This window comes from Canis lupus, chromosome 31 (genome assembly GCF_048164855.1).
Source record: "Canis lupus baileyi chromosome 31, mCanLup2.hap1, whole genome shotgun sequence".
NCBI lineage: Eukaryota > Metazoa > Chordata > Mammalia > Carnivora > Canidae > Canis > Canis lupus.
Genome location: NC_132868.1, coordinates 19103298 through 19126820, shown reverse-complemented (window position 1 = coordinate 19126820; position 23523 = coordinate 19103298). Strand labels below are relative to the sequence as shown.

At 46.0% G+C, this 23523-nt stretch overlaps 1 protein-coding gene and 1 long non-coding RNA gene across 5 annotated transcripts in view; one reads left to right on the top strand and one right to left on the bottom strand.

The window, feature by feature from the left end:
• LOC140622117 (uncharacterized) overlaps window positions 1–9265 on the bottom strand; it is a 48767-nt gene extending 39502 nt beyond the window's left edge. For all 4 annotated transcript variants that reach the window (XR_012021816.1, XR_012021815.1, XR_012021817.1 and 1 more), the window contains exon 1: window positions 7687–9265. This is a non-coding gene — a long non-coding RNA (uncharacterized lncRNA). The remainder of the gene's footprint in view (window positions 1–7686) is intronic.
• A 2899-nt stretch (window positions 9266–12164) lies between these two features.
• On the top strand, window positions 12165–13888 carry MAGEF1 (MAGE family member F1). The gene has a single exon (XM_072807705.1). It carries the CDS (start codon window positions 12395–12397, stop codon window positions 13361–13363), a length of 969 nt encoding a protein of 322 aa, XP_072663806.1. The 5' UTR covers window positions 12165–12394; the 3' UTR covers window positions 13364–13888.
• The last annotated feature ends 9635 nt before the right edge of the window (window positions 13889–23523 follow it).

Below are 23523 nucleotides of genomic sequence, written 5' to 3'. Positions count from 1 at the left end.
AGTAAGGGCCTCAGGGGATCATGAGATGAAGGGGGGGGGAGTGCCATGCGAAGGGCAAGTGATGCACATTGCCTGTCTGTGATATGTAAGGCATATGTTGACAGTTGCTACAAACATTACTTCATTGAATTCTCATCACAGCCTTATGAGATAAGTATTATGACCCCATTTTACAGATGAAGAAACCGAGACTCAAGGAGGATTATGAGCTGGCACAAAGTTGCCCAAGCATGGAGATGCAGTGCTGGGATTTAAATGTCAAATTTGGCCAGTTTGACTCAAAAGCCCACATATGTTGGAAAGTGCCATATCTGCCTACTTAGTATGATAACTGATTATTTCTAATGATGACCCAAAGCCTAGAGCTGGAATAGCCTGAGTATCCAGCTGTTTAAGATGTTCATTTTAGGAATAGTTATACACACACACACAAATATATGCTTCTTAACAGTGATGAAAGAACAGGGTATCCATTTGGGAAATAAATAAATAAAGAATACAAGTTATTTCCCAGCTCACACCATTCATCAAAATTAATACCAGATGGATAAAGATGGAACTGAAACCATAAAGGTACTAGAAGAAAATAATAAGTGAATATTTTATAATCTTAGGATGGGGAAGAACTTTCTAAATATGTCAACAAAAGCAGAAACCATAGAGGAAAAGATTGATAGATTTGACTACATAAAAAATTAAAAACTTCTGTACATCAAAAACCACCATAAATTGAAAAAATATTCAACCTCACTAGCATTCAAAGAAAGCAAATTAAAACAGCAATGAGAGACCTTTTTTTCTTGTTTGCTGATCAGATTGGCAATGATTAAAAAGAATGATAATACCGAGAGTTGGCATGGGTGAGGGGAAATCGGCACTTATACATTGTTGGAGGGAGTGTAAATTGGTACAATCTTTCTAGAAGGCACTTTGGCAATATGTATGATAAAAGCCTAAGAAGGCACATACCTTTTGACCCAGTAATTCCATGTATAAAATTTATCCAAGGGAAAGAATTGATCCACTAAACACATATAAAATGTGTGCAAGGATTTTATTCACTGAGGCGCTTCATGGAATTTGAAAAATTGGAAGCAGCCTTGATGTTTAGCAAAAATGAATTTGTCAAAGTATTTTATACACATAAGAAGCAATACTGTGCAGCTACTGAAAATGATGTTATATACATAAATAGGCCAATTGAACAGAAACAGACACAAATATATGAAAATTTGATATATGATAAATATCAAATCTGTGAGGCAAAGACAGACTTTTTAATAAGTAGTGCTTAGCTAACTGGAAAAAGATAAAGATTGGGCCAGTATTTCACATAGTACCCCAGGATAAGCATCAGCTAGATCAAAGATTTAAATGCACAAAATAAAACTATAAAATTACCAGAAGATTTTTTAAAAATATTTTATTTACTTATTCACGAGAGGGAGGTGGGCAGAGATACAGGCAGAGGGAGAAGCAGGCTCCATGTGGGGAGCCTAACGTGGGACTTGATCCCAGGCCTCCAGGATCACGCCGTGGGCCGAAAGCAGTGCTAAACCACTGAGCCACCCAGGCTGCCCAAAATTACCAGAAGATTGAGTCACTATGTTGTACATCTGAAAATAATGTAACACTGTGTATCATCTATACTCAAATTTTTAAAAGTTATTTTTAAAAATTTCTGAAAATTAATATAACTCCTTTATAATCTTATAGCAAAGACCTTAATTGATTAAAAATCCAGAAATCATGAAATAAAAGACTGATAAGTAACAGCTATATAGAAGTCTTAAAACTCCCGTATGATAAAAGCACCATAATTAAAAAAAAAAAAACAAAAAACAAAACAAAAAACAGTAAATAGCTAACCGGAGGGAAAAAATCACAAGTCACTTCACAAAGGGTCAATCACTGTAATACATAATTTATTTCTGTAAATCAAGGAGACCAATAACAAAATAGAAAAGTTAACTGTTTTCAGGGGGAGTAAAAAGCAAAAACGGATGGCCTTTAAGCACATAAAAGAATATTCAACTTCACTAATAAGAAGAGTGCAAATTATAGTTGCAATGATATACCCATTTTTCACCTATCTGATTTGTACATATCTAAAATACCCTTGACAGTAAGAAGTTGTAGGGAAATAGGCATCCTCATATAATTCTGGTAGGAATACAAAATGGTATACCCCTATGAAGGCCAATTTGGCATCTTCCATTAATACTATTAATAAATTTACCCCTTGACTCATCAACCTCACCTTTAGAATTTTTCCTGCACATATATTAGCACACATACAGAAATCATATTTGCATGTATTATAGCATTGTTTGTAATACTAAAAGTTTGAAAATAACCACAATGCCCAATTATATGAAATTGATTAGATATCATGGTCCATCTACACCATGATATACCAGGAACTCTCTACATAGTGGTAAGAAAAAGTCTCCACTATATACTATTAGGTTTGATTTTTTTTTTTAGGTGCCTAATAATGTATATGGTGTGCTAACTTCTGTGTAAGAAAGGATGGAGTATAATTGCATTTGCTTGTATTTTCAAAAAGGAACATTATAAGTATTAAAAGCAGTGACCTACTGGAGGGGAAAAGCAGAAAACCAGGTGAAAGAGAAATGGGGATTAAGGAGTGCACTTGTCGTGATGAGCACCAGCTGATCTATGGAATTGTTGAATCACTATATTGTACACCTGAAACTAATAAAATCCTATCTGTTTAAAGAAAGAAAACCAGGTGAAGCAGGACATGCATGGAAGCAAGAATTCTCAGTGTCTACTTTTTTTATATTATTTTGATTTTTGAACTATGTAAAGGTGCTTACTTTTTTAATTAAGTAATCTCTATGCCCAATGTGGGGCTCAAACTCATGACCCTAAGAGTCACAGGCTGTAGCGACTGAGCTAGCCAGGTGCCCCAAGTATTATCTTTTTTTTTTTTTTAAGATTTTATATATTTATTCATGATAGACACACACACACACACACACACACACAGAGGCAGAGACACAGGCAGAGGGAGAAGCTGGCTCCATGCAGGGAGCCCCACGTGGGACTCGATCCCTGGTCTCTAGGATCATGCCCTGGGCCAAAGGCAGGTGCTAAACCACTACACCACCCAGAGATCCCCAGTATTGCCTATTTTTAAAATAAAATTAATTTAATCTATGATGATTCAGATGCATTTGTGTTGACATGAAAGATTTTCAAAATGGATTTAGTTCATAAAGTAGGTCACAGAAATAGATATAGAAGAGTTTTGTTTTTTTAAAAATCATATCTATATGGTCTTTTTTTAATTTTTAAAGATTTCATTTATTAATTCATGAGAGATACAGAGAGAGAGGCAGAGACATAGGCAGAGGGAGAAGCAGGCTCCCTGCATGGAGCCTGATGTGGGACTCAATCCCAGGACCCCAGGATCACGACTTGAGCCGAAGGCAGACACTCAACCACTGAGCCACCCAGGTGCCCTATATGGTCATTTTCTTATATATATTGGCAAGTAGGAAAACCTAGAAAGATACATTCTAAAATATTAAGAGTAGTTATCTCCAATGGGAGGATTTAGGGTTACTTAGTTTTAATTATTTTTCTTTTTATCTGTGTTTTTAAACTTTGGTACAATGACTATGTTTTATTTCTATAATCACAAAATAAAGAGAAAAATGCTTGCCTTAAATAAGTCTCAAGGAAAAATAAATAACCCAGGAAAAATTTGCAAAATGACAAAAAAATTTAATATCTTGAGTATTTAAAGAATTCTCTCAAAAATAATAAAAAATGAATGCTGCAGAAAAAATTCAAATGAGGAACCACAAGACAAAGCAATATTTGTGTACTTACACAGTGTATTATTAGAAAGCAATAAAATAATATTAGACACTGTCAAATGACAAGCATAATCATCATATAGTAAGAAGGAAGAGCAGGTTGGCAAATAGTGTTATTTTCATAGAATATATTTATACCAGACTTACAGACTTTACTGGGTGCATGTATTTGGGTACAGATATAAATATGTGCATGGAATAAAATCTGTAAGGATAGGCTCTGAAAGGTAAAGAGGTATGATTTCTGAATGGCAGGAAGACAGGTGCTTACATTTTTAGCCACAAGTAACTTCATCACATTGTGCTTAATAAAGAAAAACTGTTAAATAAAATAATTTTTAAAAAAATAAAGAAAAACTGAAAACAATCTGAGTAGGTAACATTAGCCTTTAAAGGTAACAGGGAGGGGCACCTGGGTGGCTCAGTGGTTGAGCATCCGCCTTCTGCTCAGGGCGTGATCTGGGGTCCTGTGACCAAGTCCCGCATCAGGCTCATGCAGGGAGCCTGCTTCTCCCTCTGCCTGTGTCTCTGCCTCTCTCTCTGTGTCTCTCAAGAATAAATAAATAAAATCTTTAAAAAACTAAAGGTAACAGGGAGTCTGAGTAGTATTTTCAATCACAAACCATTATGTTACAGAAAAATATTAGTGTGAAAGATGTACAGTATACATCTATCATATATAAAGCAGTATAGGGATCCCTGGGTGGTTCAGCGGTTTAGCGCCTGCCTTTGGCCCAGGGCGTGACCCTGGAGACCCAGGATCGAGTCCCGCATCAGGCTCCCTGCATGGAGCCTGCTTCTCCCTCTGCCTGTGTCTCTGCCTCTCTCTCTCTATGTCTATCATGAATAAATTTAAAAATCTTAAAAAAAATATAAAGCAGTATAAACTAAATAACTCCATTTAAAAAATTAAAATGTATACCCTTAGAAAAATGGGAGGAGGATACACACCAAGGTAATTGTTAACTGTGGTTAGCCCTGAGTAGTGGAATTAGAGGAATTTTTTGTTTTACTCTTTTAGATGTTCAAGGTTTTTTCAATGCTGTACAATAAAGAATCCCTTTTAAAATTAGAAAAAAATAGACCACTAAGAAACTTTTAATGCTTAAAAAAAAATGCTTTAAAAGACAAATTCCAAACTATCTAAAAAATGTCACCCCTCCAAGAGGAGAGGGGGCAGTTAATTATAAATCTGCTGGGCTGGAAGGCAGCTGGCAGGCAGTGTGCTGGGTGACCTGACCAGGGCACGAAGGGCCTCTGTGAGGAGCTGACCCTGGCCCAGGCCCTCCTTTGGCTGCTTCTGCTACCACCTCGCCGGCCATCCTAGAGCAACCGCTGAGCCCCTCAAGATGAAGGAGCGTGTTGGGGTGGGGGGTAGGTGTGTTGTAGGGGATGGGCATTATCTCAGCTGGGCCCCTCCAGATAGGCCAAGGCAGAGATGCGGGCCCTGAGGCCCCAGGCAGCCCCTTGGGCCCTTCATGTCTCCTGAGAGTTTACCTCAACATTCTCTTTAGGGGACTCCTGCCCTCAGTCCCTGCCCTGTCCAATCTTACTTCCAAGCCCTGCCACCCTTCTTAAGACACAGCTGATTATTTTATTTCTGAAGTCAAAACATTTTATCCAAAGTCAGTACTCCTCAAACTTTCCCGCTGAAGTTCACCAACAGCAGACAAAAGAAATGCCTTCAGCTCCCCCAGGGGACCGCGCAGCCCCAAGCTCCTGCCAGCACACCCAAGTGCTCTTTGAAGGCTTCTGTTTTCTCTTAAAAATGCATGAGAATTTTACATTCTACTCCATGATATATCTGAATTTCCTTTAATAGGAAGATGTTTAAAATTATTCACCTCAAGGAAAATTGATGCTCCTGAAGGAAATACTGTGTTTACCGGGAGGCTCAAGTATCCTGCGTGGAGAAGTCCCTGCAGCCTGACATCCCAACTCCTGCCAGGCAAGGCTCTCTACCACCCGATCCCCACAGGCCTCTCTGCCTTCTTCCCGTTGCTCCTCTGCACTGTCCCCAGTCACCGAGCCACCTGCACGGAAATGTCAGCTCCTGAAATGCCAGCTTCTTCCCAGCCTCCTGCTTCCTGCGCAACCCAGCTCTGTGTGCTGACAAACCACCCTCCCAAGGGGAGCCCAACACCACCTTCCGCATGAAGCTCCTCTGATGGCTCCTGATGGGTTCGCTCCTGACAGATACGACGTGAGAGATCCCATGATGCCCTGGAAACAGCCTGTGCTTCGGGACCGGGAGGCTGGGGTTCAAATCCCGCCTCCAGCTCTCGACACTAGACAAACTACCTAATTCCTCTCTTCGATCTCATTTGTAAAATGGGGAATAATCATGCTTCTCTTGCGGGGATTAAATCACATTCAAACAACCGTGTCCTACCCAGCGCATGGCCCCCTTCCCTCCCCCCAGCTCCTCTAGCAGGTTATTTATGTCACTCCTGCGAAGAACGGAACGTACATTTACACATGCTTTTTTATAATGGTTTCTCCCCCCAAATTGATCAGTGGCTCCCCATGTCCCCGAGAAGCTTCTTGCATTACCCCCTGATCTCATGGCTTGCAAGATTTTGGCTATTAAATCAAACACACTTAGGAAGAGCAGCCTGCTTCTCTGAGTTCTCTATCCTACTAAGCTTTTCTGGATAGAGAGAGCGGTCCCTGCCTTTCCTCTCCTGCCTGACTTTAGGAACCAGGACTTGGGAGCCACCCACGGAGACCATAAACACCTTGAGACTCCAGCTCGGCCTTCACACTTCTCACGGCACCTTACTCAGCGCCTCGCACTTAGAACACACCTAGTAACTGCTTGTGGCATAAACAAGAAGTTTCACACAGATGACAGGCGGAGGGGGAGGAAGCCCTCTCGAAATTAGCCGGTTGGTGTGCAGAAAGGGGTCATTGTTACGGGAGGCAGAGCTGGAGGCGAGCCCTCTCCCCCCACCGCCCGGAGCAGCACCCCCAATTATACCAGCTGGCATCCAACTTCAGTGGGTGAGCCGATTAAAAAGCGCCCTTGCTTCAGTGTCTGGAAACTCCTGCAAGGAAAGTTTGCGGCCCAAAGTTGGCTTTTGACTAGAGTCTTAATAAGAGGCCTCAGCAGGCTACGGCTAGAGAGACAATGTCACTTAGAGGAGCAGCTTGAAGCGGCAGTTAGGAGAAGAATTATTTTAATGAATACATTTCCTTTCAATTGTATGGGAATATCAAGATCCCATTAGAATAGGGAAGCAATTAGAACTAATAAAGATGAATGCACAGTGCTCCGTGCGTGCGGAATAACAAGCAGCCAACAAAGGGACTCCGGAGAGCCTGCCCTAATCCAAATGAACTGGCGGCCAGCGGAGGGGAAACGGCCCCGTTCAGCTGCTCAAAGCCCGTGGGTCCCGCGCATTCTGATCACGGCCAGCGGATGGTGTGAGTTGGGCCTCGGAGGTGGGGGTTGAGGGCCCCCGCCCTGCTCCCGCCCGGCCTCTCAGGGATGGAGATGGGCTGCTGGCAGCCCCTTGGCGACGGCCATTCAGACCGGGGCCCTGGCTCCCGGCCAGCCTCACGCCTGCCCCTCGCACTGGGCCTCATTGTGTCCAGGTGGCAAATGCCTTCTCGCCAACTCTCCTTCGAGGTTTAGAGAAGGGGTGGGACGCTGGAGGAGGGAGAAGGGGGCCCTGTGCACCCCCATCCCTCTCCTCCCGCCGCTGGCCAGGGTCCGCTCCTCCTCTGCGATGGGTGTTACGTTACAGATACTGGTGGGTCACAGGCAGCCTAACACAGAAGCACTGTTGCTTACACAATTGCTCTTCAAACGGTAACAAACAATTTTCATTACCCAAGTCAGATCGAATCATCCGCCCAGCCATCCTGCCTCAATCCCAGCCGCTCCTACAGGACCCGTGGCTTCACGCTCTGCCCATTCTGCTGTGAAAAAAAACAGGCTCCTTTCTCCCCCTGGCCCAGGAATACGGGGCAAAGCTCCTCCTCTGATCCCTCCTTTGAGCCGGATCAGCTGCACGGCTGTCAAAACTGTCAGAAGAAATAGTGAAGACACAAGCACCTGTGCAGATCAGGGCACACTCGAATCCGGGGTGACATTACTCAGCATCTCTGTGAAGAAGGCACTCAAGAGTTTGGAGGACTCTATTGCCAAGTTTAGAAGGAATCCAACAAGATAACCCTGGCTCCCCACCAAAGCATTCACTGGCCTTAGAAGGAGTGTCAGGACTTGACATTTCTTTATTTAATCTTTTTTGGCCAGACGGTTTTTTCAACCAGGAATGTGTAAACTCGTTCCAAAATGTCTGCATGAGAGACGAGTCACACTCATTACTGAGATTTTTTTTCTACCACTTATCCTTACCAAAAAAAAAAAAAAAAAGTCTGTAGCATTTTACATTTCTTAATGATAGAGCACTTTAAAAGTATATTTACGTTTATAATCTTACTTAACCTCAAAATAACTCTGTGGGGACAGGCAAAGCAAGGGTTGTCAGGCCTAAAGATGAGGAAACAGTAGCCCCGAGAAGTTAAGTGTCCTGTGCAAGGTCACAGAATGAGTGAGTGAGGAGGGACACCAGAACCCAGGACTTCTGACCTAGTTCAGGGCTTTGTTCTGGGACACACCTTTTCTACGCCCACAGAGTGCTGGACATTTCCAGGATAATTCATCCTGCAATTCTGCTTTTCCAGTGTAACTCCCTTATTCCTCTCCACATATTAAACAGTGCTAAGCACTGTGGGCTTTCAAAGGCTAGTTTAGGTTACAAAAGATCATCCTTCAGGAAGGTTTCAAGGTAATAGTCATCCAAGTATTTGTTTTGCTGCCACCCCCTCACCAACAAAGACATATGCATTTCCTCCCTTTAATAGCTTAGGTTAGGATTGTTTAAAGAGTCGATCTGTCCTGTACAAGCAGCAGGCACAATCAAGAATGATTGTCTAAAAATGATTGTCTAGTTTCCTTAAGTAGAACACTGTAGCATGCAGGAATTGGCAAATGGTAAAAACAAAGCCATTCACCTTTTATGCCTCTCCCTGTCTCTTATATCTAAAGGCCTATTCATTTAGGGTTTTAAAATCTTTTTTTAAATAATCTTAAGATATAATTTGTATATTGTGAGAAGTATAGATATTAAGGGAACTGTTTGACAAGTTTTGACAAATACCTATGTCCAAATCAAGACACAGAACATATCCATCACTCCCTTAAAGTTCCTGCATACTCCTTTCCAGTCAATCCCACTCTAGACCTCCACTGTCCTAATTTCTATCCCCATAGATTAGTTTAACCTGTCTTGAACATCCAATTAAACAGGACAGAATCATACTGTATGTAATCTTTTGTATCTTTCTTCTTTCACTCAACATAATGTCTGCCAGACTCATCCCGTATTGTACCAGTAGTTTTTTTCTCTTTCTTTTCTTCTTTTTCTTTCTTTCTTTTCTTTCTTTCTTTCTTTCTTTCTTTCTTTCTTTCTTTCTTTCTTTCTTTCTTTCTTTTTCTTTCTTTCTTCTTTCTTTTTCTTTCTTTCCTTTCTCTCTCTTTTTCTTTCTTCTTTCTTTCTTTTTTTGTGCACAGTATTAGTCATTCAGTTTTTAAAATCCAGTCATATTATTGCAAATTCATCCCTCAAAATTCTTTCCATTCAGTGTATCTCGTGTATGCTCCCTCCCATGCATATCTCTTGCATACCTTCTTGGCAATGCTTGAATTGAGAGAAATATATAAATGGGCTGTTTTATCTCTAGCACTGTCCTTCTAGGTAGGAGTGATTCTCTCTACCTTCAGGAGAAACAGATAACCAGGCAGCCCAGCATGAGTACAGTCATGAGTATAGTCTTCAGAATAGAGAGATCTAGGTTCTCGTCACTGGTCCAGCTCTTAACAGATAGCTGTTTTTTTTTTTTTTTTTTTTTTTTTTTTTATTTATGATAGTCACAGAGAGAGAGAGAGAGAGAGAGGCAGAGACACGGGCAGAGGGAGAAGCAGGCTCCATGCACCAGGAGCCCGAAATGGGATTCGATCCTAGGTCTCCAGGATCGCGCCCTGGGCCAAAGGCAGGCGCCAAACCGCTGCGCCACCCAGGGATCCCCAGATAGTTGGTTTGAGACAGGTGATTTCTCTCTCTCTCTTTTTTTTTAAAGATTTTATTTATTTATTCATGAGAAACAGAGAGAGAGGTAGAGAGACACAGGCAGGAGAAGCAGGCTGCCTGCAGGGAGCCTGACATGGGACTCAATCCCGGGTCTCCAGGATCATGCCCTGGGCCGAAGGCGGCGCTAAACCACTGAGCCACCCAGGCTGCCTGAGACAGGTGATTTCTGTGACTGTTTTCCCATTTGTAAAATGAGGGTAATAATACCCTCTTAATAGGGATTTGTGAGGACTAAATTATATTGTACACAGAATGTTTGGCACAATGGAAACTAGTAACAGCCTCAAGCTAGACTGTAATAAAAATCCTTCTGCTTCATTCACACACTTTCAGTTTTTATAAGTCATATAGTATAAGTGGATATACATTTTCAGAAGTTTTTAAAGTGAAAAGCTCATGATTACATCTAGAAAAATCTGACTGTCAGATATTTACTTAAAATAAATGTTATTTCCTGTGGTAAAAAAAAAGCCTTTCGTCATTTATTCAGTGACAATTATATACTGAGTGCTGACTCTGAGAGGTTCTAAAGACAGCCTTGCTTTTAGGATGTTTGGTTTTGGAGAGTAATAGAATAAGCACTTAATTATAATACAAAGCAGAGTATGGTCAATAATAATAATTAACATCTATTAATATAGTGGTTACGAGCATGGTCTTTAGAGTCGTACTATATGCTTCAAATATAGTGGTGTTGAGCCATGTGATGTTGAGGAAGTTACTTAACCTCTTTGTGTGTTACTTCACTTATAAAATGGGGATAATAATACCACTTATCTAGCAGGGCTGTTATGACTTAGATATGTAAATACTTAGCACAGTATCAGCACATTAAAATATGCAATAAATAATAGGTAACATTTATTGAACACTCAATATGTGCTGAGTACTGCATTAAGTACTATATATGCATTACTTCATATAATCTCCATACTGTTGTGACTGCTATTATACCCATCCTACTGATAAGGTAACTGAGGGGCAGGGAGTTTAGGTAACTTGCCCAAGATTACACAGCTGGTAAATAGCAAACACCATGGGAAAGGACAGATCTATAAAATGGGGATGATGTTAACAGTGACTTAATGAGAATTAAACAAACAAATACTTGAAAAGTGGTAAGGACCAGGGCCTAGTACATAAGGTCTGTATAAGAGGATGTTAAATAAATGTAAATTGCTATGTTGATTCAGGGATGGCAGTAAAGAACTTCCATGCATGGAGATTAAGGAAGGCTTTGTGTTTATTTATTATTTTTTTTTTAAAGGAAGGCTTTGGAAAGGTGACATTTAGGCTGAGCCCCAAAATGAAAGAGAGAAAGAGAGAGAGGAAGGAGGCAAGAGGGAAGGAAAGTGAGAAGGAGAAAGAGGCAAGAACTGGGGGTATGCAAAGAAGTCATGGGAGTAGTTTGTGACCCCTTTCCTGCCATCACTATTTCTGCCAGCCCTATCCTCCTCTCACCCCTGTAGAATCTGCGATCCTCACCCCCTCATCAACCATCTTGCAATATTTATGCAATAGTATAGGTGCCAGGCACTGTGCTGGTGCGGGGCTACAGCAGTGACCGAGCCAAGCCAAGTCTCCGTTCCTATTCTGCACTCTAACACGCCTCCAACCTGGATTCCCAGCACTTGGTCGTCCCTACTTGCAGTCCATCCTCCTCCGCACCGCCACGGCCACGGCCACGGCCACCGCCACGGGGGAGGGAGACTGTAAAGATAGGAGATCTGGTCTGGACACTACTCCCAACTCCCAGTAGTGGTTTCCCAGCGTGTTTGGAGCACATGTCCATCTCCCTGGCATCCTGTCCCGCGCTCTGCACCTGAGCCAGGATTATCACTCAAAATCCTGGGTACACAGACTTAAAGTAAGCACTTGTTGATAAGACGTGCCTAAAAACGCCACGCCTATCGCCTGCCGCCTCGCCCGTGGACACACTCCCACTCTGCAGGCCTCGGAGGAGCAAGCGCTGGTTGGCCTCCTGCAGCCCCGGAGCCCAAGACTCCGCGCAGAGCTCACACCTCCCACCGCCCCTGGAGCGACCCCACAGCCGCAGGGCGCCGGAAGGGGCGGGGCCTCGCGCGGCCCGGGGGCCACCATCTTGGCTGAGCTGGCCGGAAGTGGCCCGGCGGCCCGGCGCGCAGGCGCACACGCAGGCTGCGCCGGGGCCGCGCGCGGGTCGGGGGTGCCGGCGGCGTTGCGGCAGCCGTTGCGAGCCCCGAGCGCGGCGGTGCGGCTCAGCGTCCCGAAAGCACGCCTCTGCCCTCTCGCCCGGTCCTCCTCCCGCTCCCCCAGCCTCTGTCCCGCCCCCCCGCCGGGGCTTTGCGCCGCGGCTCGCACACCCCTCGGCCCGTGCACGCCCTCTGCACCTGCCCGCCCGAAGGCATGTTGCAGAAACCCGAGAGCGGGGCCCTCCCAATCCTCCGGGCCGAGGGGGAGAAGGATGGCGGCCGCGACGGTGAGACCCAGGCCCTGGCCGCCTCTCAGGAGGCCGCGAGCCCCCTCCTGCAGGAGACCCCCGGGGAGCATCTCGGCGCCCGCAGGGAGGAGGGGCCTGCAGAGCCCGCCCTCGCCCCGAGAGGCGCCAGGACCTTGGCAGCCAAAGCCTCGGCCCGGCGCAGGGCCTACCGCCGCCTGGACCGGACGGTGGCCGAGCTGGTGCAGTTCCTGCTGGTGAAGGACAAGAAGAAGAGTCCCATCACTCGCTCCGAGATGGTGAAATACGTAATCGGAGACCAGAAGGATCTGTCGCCTGAGATCATCGCAAGGGCCGCAGAGCACCTGCGCCACGTCTTTGGTTTCGAGCTGAAACAGCTTGGCCGCAAGCAGCACACTTACATCCTGATCAACAAACTAAAACCTCTTGAGGAGGAGGAGGAGGAGGAGGATCTGGGAGGAGGTGGCCCCAGATTGGGTCTCCTAATAATGATCTTGGGCCTTATCTACATGAAAGGTAATAGTGCCAGGGAGACACAGGTCTGGGAGATGCTACGTCGGTTGGGGGTGCGTCCCTCCAAGTACCACTTCCTCTTCGGGTACCCGAAGAGGCTTATTATGGAAGATTTTGTGCAGCAGCGATACCTCAGTTACAGGCAGGTGCCTCACAGCAATCCGCCCGAATGTGAATTCTCTTGGGGTCCCCGGAGCAACTTGGAAATCAGCAAGATGAAGGTCCTGGGGTTCGTGGCCAAACTCCATAAGAAAGAACCCCAGCACTGGCCAGTGCAGTACCGTGAGGCCCTGGCAGACGAGGCCGACAGGGCCAGAGCCAAAGCCAGAGCGGAGGCCAGTATGAGGGCCAGAGCCAGGGCCAGGGCCAGGGCCACTGAGACGGCTGGCATCAGCCCCTGGTGAGGGCTGGTGGCAACGTGGCCACCAGGGTCTTGGTGGTCGCGAAAAAGCTACCGTCATAAGTAGCATCATAAGTAGGTTGTTAATTAGAAGTTGTATCTGTGTAACTAGGATTTAGGTTTTGTATCTTGCTATGTTTTGTTACAGTTTACATACTGTTAACATTGATGTTTATAAATGAGATTGGTCACCTTTTTCCGGTAGGATTTTGTTGTAGGGTTTTGCGGGTTTTGTAAAACGAATCGAAGACTTCACGTTTTATTCTGTGATCTTGAACAAATGACGTGGCGTTGTAATGCTGTACATTAATGAGTCGATGGAACTCAGCAGTATGGATCACCTGGTACCACGAGAAGAATAGCTGATTGGTGTCTAGCTTCCCAGTGCTTTTTGTCTATATTGTATAAAGAGAAAAGACTGACCTGTACCTCTATTTGTAGCTATTATAGTATCTCGAGAAAAATGCAAATGTAGTAACTTAGAACTATACCCTGACACACTCAATAAATTAAACATTTGCTGAGTGTCTTTTTTTATGTGGTGTTTGGGGGCATTTGGGGATAGAATGCTGAACAAGATAAAGGTCCTACATTCTGGAACTGGGGATTAAGAAAATCAGAAATTACAGAGCAGCAAGTTGAAGGCTGCAGAGGGACACCTAACCCATCTGGGCTGGTTGGTGAGGCTTGGCTAAAATTACCTTCAGTCAGACTTCAGGGGAAGTGGGGAAGGATGGGGCACGCAGAGGGGAGGGAAAGGAGAAAAAGAAGTTGAGGGAGGGAAGTGGTATTGAAAATAACTGAAGGGCACAGGTGCTTCTCAATAACAGGGGAAGAAGGCTTGATGCATAGCAGAGCTGGAAAACACCCTGTCTTTGCCAGTGGCAACTCATTAGAGCACACAGTGATGGTGGCCGTTAGCATTTTGGGCCCTTCCATCCGCCTTCTCAACCTCTACAAGGTCCCCTCTTCTACCAAAGCTGTCAGAGACCAAATACTCTTAACAGTTCTGGAACACTGTGTCCTGTGGGTGGAGGGTATGTACTGACATTCCCTACTACCAAGAAGTTCCACTTCAAGATTTCTCCCCTGGCACGAGGCAGCCTTGGGCCCTCATCCCTGTTTCTACCGGCTGCTTTCTACCTGCCACCTCCCCTCTGGAGGAGACTTGTAAGGCATTGCTCACATTCTTAACCAGCCAGGAAGGGTCATCTACGTGAGCAGTTCAAGCCTCTGCAATGCCTGCCACTTCCACTCTGGGGATACATCCTATAGAAAAGATACATGGAATAATAGGGAAAGTGATAACAAAACCAGAGATGGGTGTAGAGAGGACTGTGAAACTACCCCCTACCCCCGCCCAGCAGCTGCCATTTACAGAAGAGCTGCTTTTCTACTCTTTACTGCCAGTTTTTTCCTGCTTTCAAGCTGTGTTCAAATAACATTTCTGAGTATGTTAAGGTTGGTGTGGAATACAAATAAATACTTTGGGACACAGGCCCAGGGATCCTACAAACCAAACTGAGACCAAAGCTGTAAGCTTATGGGCAAAAAAGTTTACTGATGAATTAAAAGATGACTTCTGGGCAGTTTATAATTCATTATACAAACAGAAATCTTGAGTGTCCACTATATGCCAAGGACTTTGCTAGGTTCCAAAGATTAACATGGGAAGACTAGCTTTACCTTCAAGGAACAATAACTGACAATTTCTCACATTTATATTTTCTCACCAGCAATGTGTGCACCGAGGGTCAGATTACTTGGTGATTTGCCTAAGGTCACTACTAGGTCAGCCAAAGGCAGCACCAGGACTAGAACCCAAGTCCCCAGCTCCTCAATCTAGGTGTGTGTGATTTTAGCACATTATTCCCCATTCCTGGCCTCCAATATGTTGTATGTGATTTTAGTTATCATGATTCTAAAACACAAGCAGGGCCTGTATAATTATCTCCAGTTAGTACTGCAGTCCTTATGGCAGTGAAATAGTATAGAAATCGTCCCCTGTTTTACATATACCAGATGTGACTCTGCTGAAATTTGAGTGTATTAACACCTAGCAAAGACAGGACTAATAACAGTACCGTTTATTAAACATCTACTATAGCCAAAGGCATCCCCTCCCCTCCCACTCTTCACAACCACATTACAAAGTAGGTATTACTAAATACCTCCATTTTATAGATGTTAAAGATAGTAATTTTTATCATTTATTTAAATTTTTAAAAAAGAGTTTATTTGAGAGAGAGCACAAGCAGGGGGAGGGCCAGAAGGAGAGGGAGAAGCAGGCTCCTTGCTGAGCAGGGAGCCTGATGCAGAACTCCATCCCAGGACCTCGAGATCATGACCTGAGCCGAAAGCAGATGCTTAACCGACTGAGCCTCCCAGGTGCCTTCTTGCCATTTATTTAATACCTAAGAGAAGCCAGCCTTACATATCTCTTAATGGTTTTTATAACAGTTTTACAGGGTAGGTATCTGTCCCATCTTGCACTAAGCAAAAAGAGAAAAGCTATAAAGGTCTCAGAGATAGTGTGTAATAAGGATTGGAACTGAAGTCTGAGTCAAAAGCTTGACTTTTCACTATTTTACATTTCCTTCTTTTTGGGAGTCCTTCCAGGCTTGGGTCATCTGTCTCTGGACTCGTGTTCTTTCTTTAAACACTACTGGACTCATGTTCTTTCTTTAAACACTACTGTCTCTCTGGAGACACAAACAAGTATTGTGTAGTCAGGCTAATTATGACAAGATACTGGCCTGCGGGAGGGTAAAAAGGAAGCTAAAAGTTGAAGAATGATCTGTGAACACTGATTCCAGCTCTGCTTACTCTCTCCCCAGTGTGCTCAGAGTGCTGACTACATGTAGAATGTGTCTCTTTGCTCAAACTCAGCATGGTTTGCCCTTTACAGGCCATGTTGCCTCCATCTACTCTAGTCTGTTCTCTCTACTAAGCCTCAAATTAAGATTTTCGTGCCATGGAACAATCAAATATCATTTGTGGACCTGCAAATATGCTTCCCAGCGTTGTTTCCACATGGCACAAAGGGTTGCCAGAACTCATACCCTTGCCTCAGCATGAAAGACCTCCCATGTCACAAATGTCATCATCAACTTCTTATAAGTACTAAAAGTTTGACCTCTGGGCCCATGTGTAGTAGAGCAGACATTAGCCATGGTGAGGGCAAGAGATGACACACCTCCTATTGCTTATGGTCACTCATATGAGGGAGAAAAATGGCCTAGATCCCCTCTCTCCTTCCTCCTTTAGGCACAAGCAGACCCAGTGTGTGTTGGGTGAAGCACTGGGTGAGGAGAGCAGGGCACTGCTGGTGGGGGAGTAGTGGCAGATGGGTTACTTCAAACTGTACTTACTTTGTGACAACTAGGAAGCAATGCCAGCAAAGGAAATTTCCTTGAAAACTATGACTCATGTCTTGGCCAGTGGGAAGTTCTCAGTTCAGCCCCAGCCTCTGCAGAGATCCTGATGCTCACCAGAGTGGGGACTTCTGGCCCACTGGAACTTGGAGCATGGGTGTTTGGAAACAGGTTCAGGTTGATTACAGCCCCAGCATGCAGCAGGCACACGGTGCTCCAGAGGGGGCAGGCAGCTCATTTACAGCCCCTGTAAATCAGGCCTCAATTCACAGGCTCAATCACAGCTCGCACTTGAGATAATTATGCTCCTTCCCTTGGTCATGGTGGCAATTGATGCTTATACAAATTATTCTTCGAATTGTGCAGCCCAGCAGAGAGGGTAACAATCACCTCCCAGCAGAAACACAGTGTACTAAGAAGGTTAGGTGTTCTGAAAAGTGTCCTAATCAGGGTCTTTTAAAAGTCATGACTATGTGACTTTGAACAAGGAGTTCCAAACTCAGAAGACTGAGACTCTAGGAAAAAGTTTAGAGGGTGGTTGAGGTAGTGGTCAGATACAGTCAACACCCCACACATTCTACTGGCTGAATGCAGACCCCGCCCAGTTCCCCAGCCAGTCATGACCCGTAACAGTAACATTTACTGAGCCTCATGTGTCAGGGACGGCGCTAAGTATGACAGCTGCGTTGTCTCACGCACCTGCACAACAGCCTCATGAGGCAGGTCCTCCGCTGGCTAATGTGATGATGCTATAGGGAAACCACAAGGAAAGAATTCCTTCCATTCTGTCAATGCACAAGGTAAATGACTTCCGTGAACTCATGACACAGCTAGTGAGTGGCAGACCTAGGACTTGAGCTTAAACCTTCTGGGTTCTTGAGGGTATTCTATCCTTCGGGTCTTCAGATGGCTCGTAAAGAGAGCAAACCAACCTCCCTTTGGGAAAATGGGGCTGAGAGGGACGGGAAGAAAAGCTCTCATGCTGCGCATGGATACCTTAACCTAGACTAGAGACTAGAGACGGTGATGAGGGAGAGGGGCAAGTTGGCCTCTCTCTGGTTGTAGGGTTATGGACCTGCTGTCACAAGAAGGAAGAGGAGCCCATTTGTGAGCTGGTGAGCCATTAGGTAAAATGTTGGAAGCGGCAGCTCTGTGGTCCCAATAGTGGAGGAATTAGCACAAGGGAAGCAACAACCTCAGCCTGAGGCTATTCAGGAGTCCTACCGGCTGTTGGGCACAGTGAGGGATAGCCAGGTTACCTGAGCCAGGGGGACAGAGGAGGCCTGAGAGCTCTGGGCCCCTGGAACTGAGACCTGTCCAGTCCCACCCTCTGCCACATGGTAGCGTGTGGCTCCCGCTGAGCTCCCTAACCTCTCTGAGCTCTGGTTTCCTCATCTTTAAAACAGACATGACGGGGATCCCTGGGTGGCGCAGCGGTTTAGCGCCTGCCTTTGGCCCAGGGCGCGATCCTGGAGACCCGGGATCGAGTCCCACGTCAGGCTCCCGGTGCATGGAGTTTGCTTCTCCCTCTGCCTGTGTCTCTGACTCTCTCTCTCTCACTGTGTGCCTATCATAAATAAAAAAATAAAAATAAAAAATAAATAAAAAATAAAACAGACATGACGCTACTTACGTCAAAAATCTGAAAACTGAATGAGGAGATGATAAGCGCCTACCACAGTTTTGGGTACATGGTAACTATTGATATTATGAAATGCATTCACTCATTCAACAAATATCGTTCGAGCATCTTCTACACACACTAGGCATACATGCTACGTAGTGAGATTACAGCAGCGAACAAAAGGAACAACAGTCCTTGTGCTCACAGAGCTTACACACTAGTGTAAGGAGATGGGTGATAAGTGTAGAAGTCTGACACACAGCATGGCAGATGGAGATCCGTGTCAGAGGAAGAAATGCAGTGGGGCCAGGGAAAGGGTGCTGGAAGCGTGTGCAGCTAAAAACTGCCTGGCTAGGGAAAGCCTCAGTGAGAAGTGAGTCACTGAGTCAAAACTGAAAGTGATGAGCAGGGAGCCCACAAGCTGTCTGGGGGCACTGCAGAAGAAGGGGTGCTGGCAGGTAGTACCACAAGTGTGAAGCAGGCCAAGGTGGGAGAAGGCCAAGCAGTTCTGAGAAGTAGCTCCAGACGGGAGAGTGAGCCGAGCGGGAGGGGTCAAGTAGAAGGCTACATGTTGGGCAGCCCCAGTGGCCTAGGGCCTGATCCTGGAGACCCAGGATCGAGTCCCACATCGGGCTCCCTGCATGGAGCCTGCTTCTCCCTCTGCCTGTGTCTTGCCTCTCTCTCTCTCTGTGTCTCTCGTGAATAAATAAATAAAAATTAAAATTAAAAAAAAGAAGGCCACACATTCCTCACCTTGATGGAGCTGGCTCAAGTGCCTAAAACAATGAGTGGACATGAATCTGCACCCAAGAATCGCTGAAGGAGTCCAGCAGGGGAAGAAACCCCAGCAGCCTCAGGCCTTAGGCCTGGCTGGGGCTTCCTTTGGGCCCGGAAGGGGAAGGAAAGATAAAATATTCTCTCGTCATGGCTTTTGTTTTTCTAGTTGCAAATGCTTATAGTGGAAAAATTGGAAAGTTCCATAAAAATGTACAGAAGAAAAAGAACTCTTAGGAATACCAGTACCCAGAGCCGGTCGTGGCTAGTAGCATGGTTTTACACCTATTGCTGGAGTATTTCATTTTCACCTGCCAAGGCTATAGATGGCTTGTTGCCACTTTAACAATGAGTTACAATGACAGTGAGCCCCACTCCTTGCAATATTTCCCTCAAATTATTTGTGGGAGCTCCAGTGGGGTATCTCCGATGATATCACAAATCTGTCTATCCACAGCAGTCACCACGCCGGGCTTATGGAGGCCCATGAAAGGAGCCTCTGCTGGAGATGCTCCTTATGGTGTACCCCCCACATCCATGGCTGCTGCCTCCTGCGATGCCCCCAGGATTCTGGAGAGCTGCTGTGTCTTTGCAAGGGTGGACAGAGTGTCTTTTTTCCCCACTCTGTACCAAGGTATGTCACCTGGGTCCCGAAGCAACAGTGCCAGGCCCTCTCCTACCTCCTCAGGAAGCCTGCTTATCTATGTTTGTCACCTCTTGCAAATAACTCTCCAAACTTGGGCTGAAAATGGTCAAGTCACCTGCATGGGGCCCTGTCCAGGCTCCTCCGCCTTCCACAATTCTTCTCCCCAAACCTTAGAAGAAAAAAGGAATGTAAAGGCAGTCCTTCTCTCCCAAGGCATGGCTATTTGCATTGCTGAACCCAAACAGTGACATCTGCATTCAGGCGGACAGTGACGACAGGATTTCAGGTTTATGCTGCTTTCTCCCAAAGGAAAGGCTACCCCAAATGTGAACTAAATGCTCTACCTCTGGCAAGCTGCTGGCAACTATAGCGCCCTCTTCCCTCTTTTCCCACCTGCTCAGCATGTTTTCTTTTTTAAGATTTTATTTATTTATTCATGAGAGACACAGAGAGAGGAGAGAGAGGCAGAGACACAGGCAGAGGGAGAAGCAGGCTCTATGCAGGGAGCCCAATGTGGGACTCGATCCCAGGTCTCCAGGATCACACCCTAGGCTGCAGGCGGCGCTAAACCGCTGCACCACTGGGGCTGCCCAGCATGTTTTTTTTTTAAAGATTTTATTTATTTATTTTATTTATTTATTTATTTGAGAAACAGAGAGTGCATAAAAGAGAGAGAGCATGAGCTGGGGGTGGGGGGCAGAGGAAGAGAGAGAAAAAACAGACTCCTGGTAGGGAGCCCAATGGTTGGCTCTATCCCAGGACCCTGGGACCATGACCTGAGCCAAAGGCAGATGCTTAACCGACTGAGCCACCCAGGCACCCTGCTCAGAATGTTTTCAAAACCAGGAGTGTTACATAGCATGAGAGATGGCTAGGAGTTAGGTAAAATATTGGAAATGGGGGAAAGGATCCCAGGCAAGGGAAACAGTTCCAGCAAAGGTAGGGTAGCAGGAGTGTACCCGGAGAACCAGGGACACTGGGAACCACAAAGGGACCAGAAGGTTGGAGCAGAGTCTGTGGAGGAAAGGAGAGAGTGCTGTGGCTGGAGCAGCTGGGGGCAGTGGCGGAGGCGGGCAATGAGCACATGGTGGTGCTCTAGGAAAGTGGGCTGGCTGGGCAGGAGCAGGGAGCTGGAGGAAGGGAGGCCAAAAGGGAGGTCCTGGCAACAGTCCAAATAGGAGATGATGGCTGTCTGACCAGCAGGAATGGGAGTGGGAGGGACACCTGGGTGGCTCAGTGGTTGAGTGTCTGCCTTTGGCTCTGGTCGTGATCCCGGAGTTCTGGGATCAAGTCCCACGTCGGGCTCTCTGAATGGAGCCTGCTCCTCCCTCTGCCTATGTCTCTGCCTCTCTATATGTGTCTCATGAATAATAAATAAAACCTGAAAAAAAAAAAAAAAGAATGAGAGTGGGAAAGGACTGGTTGGGGGGCTCACTCGAAATGATTTGATAACCGATTAGCTGTGGGAAACGAAACAGAGGGACATGTGAGGCATGATTCAGCAATTTCAAGCTGCAGCGATTGGAAGAAACTAGAGTTGTTCATCAGAACAGTTGAATGCCCGGGGGAGCTGGCTGGGGATCAAGAGATGGGTATGGCTTCAGGCACATGGAGTCTCCATTGCTCAGCTGGACATCCGATGAATACTTAGCGATGGCGCAGAGGAGGGGCACTGAGGTGCAGGCAGACGCTCTGAGTCAGCTTTCTTAGAGCACATAGCCCAAACGTGGACTTTCTACGTGGGCAAGTGTCTCGAGGAAGAGATCAGGAACTTGACCCACCTCTCTCCTGGCCACATGGGAGAAAGCAAGGATCTTGAAAGTCCCACCAATGCAGTCCTGGGCCCACAGAGGGCCTGGTTCTTCTAGATTGGTTTCTACAAATGACCTGGGAGCTAAGAAGATGATCTCAGCGTGGCCAGGGCAAGTGGGGAAAGAGGAGCTGCAGTTTGCTGTAGCTGGGTATCAGGTAAGTGTTGGCCAAGATTCTTTGTGGACGTTAAAAACAGAACTTCAAACAACAGAGTCACACTGTGGCTGGAAGGACTCCCAAGAGACCCACGCCAAGGCTTAAGTGGGCCAACGCATGGGATTCCTGACTCAGTAGCCTTGCTCTCCCTGCTGCCCAGCAGCCCTTCTTGCTTAGAAAGGAACTTTCCAGGCAATACTAGCACCTTTCACCAGACCTGAGCCATCTCCACAGCACAAGATACACTCTGAGGGACAGAGGTCCTCAGTTGGGACAACCCACATGTTCAGACCTCCCCTGGCACACACACGTAGACATATCTCCTCCCGACTCCGTAGAAGACACGAAGAAAAAATATCACTTGGCTACTATCATATACCAGGCACTTTGCCTAGAGCTCTCCAGGTATTTTCACCTTTGGTTTCACAACAGCTGTGAGACAAAGACATTATTTTCCCATTTCATAGAAAACTGTGGCTCGGAAAAATGAAGTATTCCACCCAAGATCACATGCTTGGAAAAATGGCAGATGGTTCTTGACCCAGGTCTGCCTCTGTACTCATGTGTTCTTCCTCTTTGTTCTTCACATATGTGTACACAACAGACTCACACACTCAAGTGCATGCCTCCCCTCTAGATATACGAAATCCGAAATCCCCTTAGAATGTAAGCTCCTTAAAGGCAGGGATCTTCATTTTGCTCACTGATATATGGAATATATATTTTGGAATAGTGTCTGGCACAGAAGACACAGTAAATATTTTGTAGCTGCTGTTAAATGAATTGAATGAATGAACACTCACCTATGCACATCTACACACACACAACCTTCATTCACACACCTTCACATATACTTATAGACCCATCAAATTCACCACCTGAAAAGGAGATCCCCGGTGAGGGGGACCCAGCTCTCAGAGCTGCCCCATGGCCTGCTTGTGGAGGGGTGACCTCAGCCTCACGGCCCACAGCTGGTCTCCCTAGTCTCCTCCCTGGCGCAGGCAACTGGCTTCAGCACAGCCTGTGTCCTTCTTTCCCTAGCTCAGTCAAAACAAAGAATTTTTCTGAAGGATCTTTACTAAGAGAGAAAGCAGAGAAAAATAAATCAAGAGACTGTAAGTTCCTGCGTGGACGAGTTGACAGAGCCAGATTCTTACACTAAGCCATGCCCTCCAGTCTGGCCTCAGCCTGGCTCGGTACCTCAAGGAGCCGGGGCCCCGCCTGGATGCTCTGCCAACAGCTCAGATGCCTGGCCTGAGGGAGGAGGGGGTTGGCACAGCTGCTCCATCTGGGGGATTCTCTTCCTCCAGGTACTGCTGCTTCTGCTCTCGGGGCAAAGACCCTTCTGCCACACTGGCCTTAAGCAAACTACAATTTTACACCCTCCTTGCTGTCTGCTGTGCCCTGGGTTTGTGAACCAGGCTGGTCCAACCCAAATTACTCAGTAGGACTGTATCAATCCCTTGATTAAAACCCCAACAACCGGGCAGCCCAGGTGGCTCAGCAGTATAGTGCCGCCTTCAGCCCAGGGCCTGATCCTGGAGACCTGGGATAGAGTCCCAAGTCAGGCTCCCTGCATGGAGCCTGCTTCTCCCTCTGCCTGTGTCTCTGCCCCCCCCTCCCCTCTCTCTCTCTGTGTGTGTCTCTCATGAATGAATAAATAAAATCTTTAAAAAAAAAACCTTAATTCCTTAGAGCCTCATAACCCTGCCTGGGGTGGCTCCTGCCTGCCTCTTGGCCTCATCCCACCCTACCCCTTCATCCAGTCTCTAGTAACA